This window comes from Trachurus japonicus, chromosome 4 (assembly GCF_045865225.1).
Source record: "Trachurus japonicus isolate A0001 chromosome 4, Traja_1.0".
NCBI lineage: Eukaryota > Metazoa > Chordata > Actinopteri > Carangiformes > Carangidae > Trachurus > Trachurus japonicus.
Genome location: NC_140910.1, coordinates 6634505 through 6638125, shown reverse-complemented (window position 1 = coordinate 6638125; position 3621 = coordinate 6634505). Strand labels below are relative to the sequence as shown.

Genomic DNA, 3621 nt, shown 5'->3' with positions numbered 1-3621 from the left:
AATCTACTGAGCAGTGTAACTAACTCGACACGACTCTCGGGGTTGTATCTCCAATCACAGCGTTTTGACGGTGGAAAAAAAACAAAACAAATCATCTGTCTGCGTTTGGTTTAATAATCACAGCTGAAGGAATCATATATCACGCACATTAGCCCGAGGGCTATTAAGCAATGGTCCTCAGTGAAATTAGCATTTTAAAACGATCACTCCGCGCCTCCTTAAAACCACACTGTCAGATTGATGTGAGCTAATGCAACAATTATAGTCTCACTATGACGCTTTTCTTAACATTTACAGTTGATGTAATATTTCCTTGCTGTTTGTAATTCTGTCAAAACAGGGCTGATCTCTCCATAGGGTCTCGATCCAAACCACGCGGGCCTCAACTGTGCGCGCGTGTCCTTCCTACGTGGTCGCGCGTGTTTGTTTGGCGGCCTTTTGTTGTTTACTACAAAGATGCGGTGAGTTTTTCGGAGTGTCAGTGTGGAGTAAAACGTCAGGCTTCATCACTGTGAATTAACCACTGGAGCTAAATGTGACATGTCGTGATGCTGCTGAACCCCATGCACCCCGTACAGCAGCGACACCACGGGGGCTACAGTCCGGATGGAGTGCCTTTGAGCAAAACACCGAAGCCCCGCAGGTGCAGAGGGGCTGCCATCCTATATTTATATTAATGACACCACAATTGTAATTTTTACAAACCTATTTGTTATTATTATTAAATCCTTATTATTATACTCATTATTATGATTATTATTATTAATAGTAGTAGTAGTAGTACACTTTCCCATTTATCAGAAATAAAGTACCTCAGTGAATCCACACAAATAACTTCCAGGGTAAGTCGGTGTGTTGGGGCGACAGTGTATTCAGAGTGAAGCTGTAAGTGAATCGGCTGCACGGTGGAGTCACGTCTGGATTGAAGTCAGGTTTTAACTGGAGAAAAGGTTGAAGGTCCATGTTTGTTGCGATTCATTACATTAAATGGGATCGAGGAGGGATCCTGAGTATTACCCCCCCCCCCAAACACACACATACACACACACATACACGTAGACACACAAATGCTCGAGCGCGCCCCTTCTTCCTTCCTTATTTTTTTTCTTCTCCTACTACCAGCCGCTCTTTGTTTATGTTGTAATGTACATATATTTTTCCTGAAGGTATTATAATAGCCGGTCTCCGTGCTGATTGGGCGCTCAGGTTGGTGAGTGAACGCCCTGCAGATTATGTCAGATTGCGTGCAGAAACCAAACCAGCCCAGCCTTTGAACTTCACCGCTTTTGGCTCGTATTCACGCTCTTCCGCTCATTTCCAAGCCAGGTGCTTGACGACAAACCTCAGAGAGAGAGAGAGAGAGAGAGTGTGACAGAAAAAATAACACTCAACACTTTTACGACTCCTGCAAACTGACTGCGGAACATTGCTTTCACCTTTGTGGATTTTGTTACGTGTGTGCATCTTGCATGTATTTTTTTCCCGTGTTGGCCATCGCAGGTCTGAAAGAGAGTTGTAACTGGACTTAAACGAAGGCGCAGCAGTGTTTTAACTCGGGAAAAGTGAAGCGGCCGCTGGATTTTTCTTTTCTTTTCTTTTCTTTTTGCTGTTTTCCAGACTCTGAACATCCCAGACCGGGGCATGACTGGTATCTGGCATCTAGACAGGTGAATAGTTTCCCTTCCTTCCTTCCGATAAGAACTTTTCCTCGTCATTATCATTGGGGATAAAAGTAGCCTTTCTAAAGATGTCAAAGCCCGCCGATCATATCAAGAGACCCATGAACGCGTTCATGGTTTGGTCCCGGGGCCAGAGGAGGAAAATGGCACAGGAGAATCCCAAAATGCACAACTCGGAGATCAGCAAAAGACTGGGCGCCGAGTGGAAGCTGCTGTCAGAGTCTGAGAAGAGACCTTACATAGACGAGGCCAAGAGGCTGCGGGCTCAGCACATGAAGGAGCACCCCGACTACAAGTACAGACCCCGGCGCAAACCCAAAAACCTGCTCAAGAAGGACAGGTACGTTTTCCCGCTGCCTTACCTCGGGGACACCGACCACTTGAAGGGACTCCCCGTGTCCGCCGCGGACTCTCTGCTGGGCTCGGATAAAGCCAGAGCGTTTCTGCCGCCGACGTCCGCTCCCTACTCCTTCCTCGACCCGAGTCAGTTCAGCTCCAGCGCCATCCAGAAGATGACGGAGATGCCCCACACGTTGAGCACCAGCACTTTGCCGTACGCGTCCTCGTTGGGATACCAGAACGGCGCGTTCGGCACCCTTGGGTGCCCCAGTCAGCACACCCACACCCACCCGTCGCCCACAAACCCGGGCTATGTCGTCCCGTGTAACTGCACAGCCTGGTCAACCTCCAGTTTACAGCCCCCGGTGGCCTACATACTTTTTCCAGGTATGACCAAGTCTGGGATAGACCCATACTCATCCGCACATGCCGCTGCCATGTAACCCTCAAGACTCTTTCCTCTTTTTAATTCACTTGAATACTGAAATGCATGTAAATATATTATGGACAGCGCGCCCCGTTAAAAAGACATGAACAATATTAACTGCCTTGGACTTGTTATGGCAAAAAAAGACAAAAGAAAAACAAACAAACAAACTTTTCCAGAAATCGAACAAGTTCCTGACCTGAGCAGAGAAGCTGGGATTTGGTGTAAAGGATGTTGCCCTGTGAACTGTAAGAAATGTAAATGTTATAACGTCTATGGCAACCAGAAAAGGAGGCCTTTAACTTTATTTATTGTGTACATTTCAATGCTGATACGCTGATTTGTGTTGATTATTGATAGGCTACTCTTTTATTTTGAAAAATTTGGCTTGCACAATTAGCATTCTTATTTCCTGTATAGGCCTAAGTAGTCTACATTTTGGCACTCGTAATTTTATGATGTTCTGGATAGGGTCAAAATCAGGACCTATAGGCTGGATTATATACGGGTTATATTGTTTATATTTATCAAAAACTGGCACATAAAACTAGACGGTCTATTTAAGATGACAAAAGAAAAAAAAATCATTTACATCCAAATGTTTCATTTTGCGTTTTTTCCTGTGGTTCAGTGCTAATATAGTCACACGCGTCATTTTTTATGATTTTGTTTTTGTTTTTGAGGATAACTTCTATTTGAATTCAAGGAGTTATATGTGTATTTTCTATCTAAGATGGTAATTTAAAACCTGTCATGTTATGGAAAGGATAATGTATCTAGAAGGTTGATACCTCCTGCTCTTTGTTCAATTGCTGAGCAAAGACATTTCGAATAAAGACAATCTGTCTTCAAACGATATCAATTTCCTGTATTTGTAGGTTACTGGGTGCTCGAGATGACAGATAATGGGGCAGCAGCAGGACGTTCAAGCTGCCACGATAAAGGCCTAAATCAAATAGTTCAGAAATTATAAAAAAAAATAGGATTAAAAGCTTAAGACGGGAAAAAAATCACCAAAAGCGAATGAGTTTGAAAGACTATTTTTTTTCTTTTTTCTTTCTTTCTTTCTTTCTTTTTTTTTAAAAAAATAATCTTTTTATATTTCAAGTGCTTAGACCCAACTTGACCCCAAGCTGATCAATACTGTTGACAGAGTGAACGGTAACAAACTGGCCT

General features: G+C 43.6%; 1 protein-coding gene across 1 annotated transcript; it reads left to right on the top strand.

Annotated features, from left to right (window-relative positions):
• Positions 1-1119: 1119 nt before the first annotated feature.
• On the top strand, positions 1120-3298 carry sox14 (SRY-box transcription factor 14). Its single transcript, XM_085773556.1, has one exon. The coding sequence runs from the start codon at positions 1748-1750 to the stop codon at positions 2459-2461; it is 714 nt and encodes a 237-aa protein (XP_085629682.1). The 5' UTR covers positions 1120-1747; the 3' UTR covers positions 2462-3298.
• Positions 3299-3621: the final 323 nt, after the last annotated feature.

Coding starts and splice junctions, on each gene's coding strand:
- sox14 (XM_085773556.1), top strand. CDS start 1,748: ATGTCAAAGCCCGCCGATCATATCAAGAGACCCATGAACGCGTTCATG.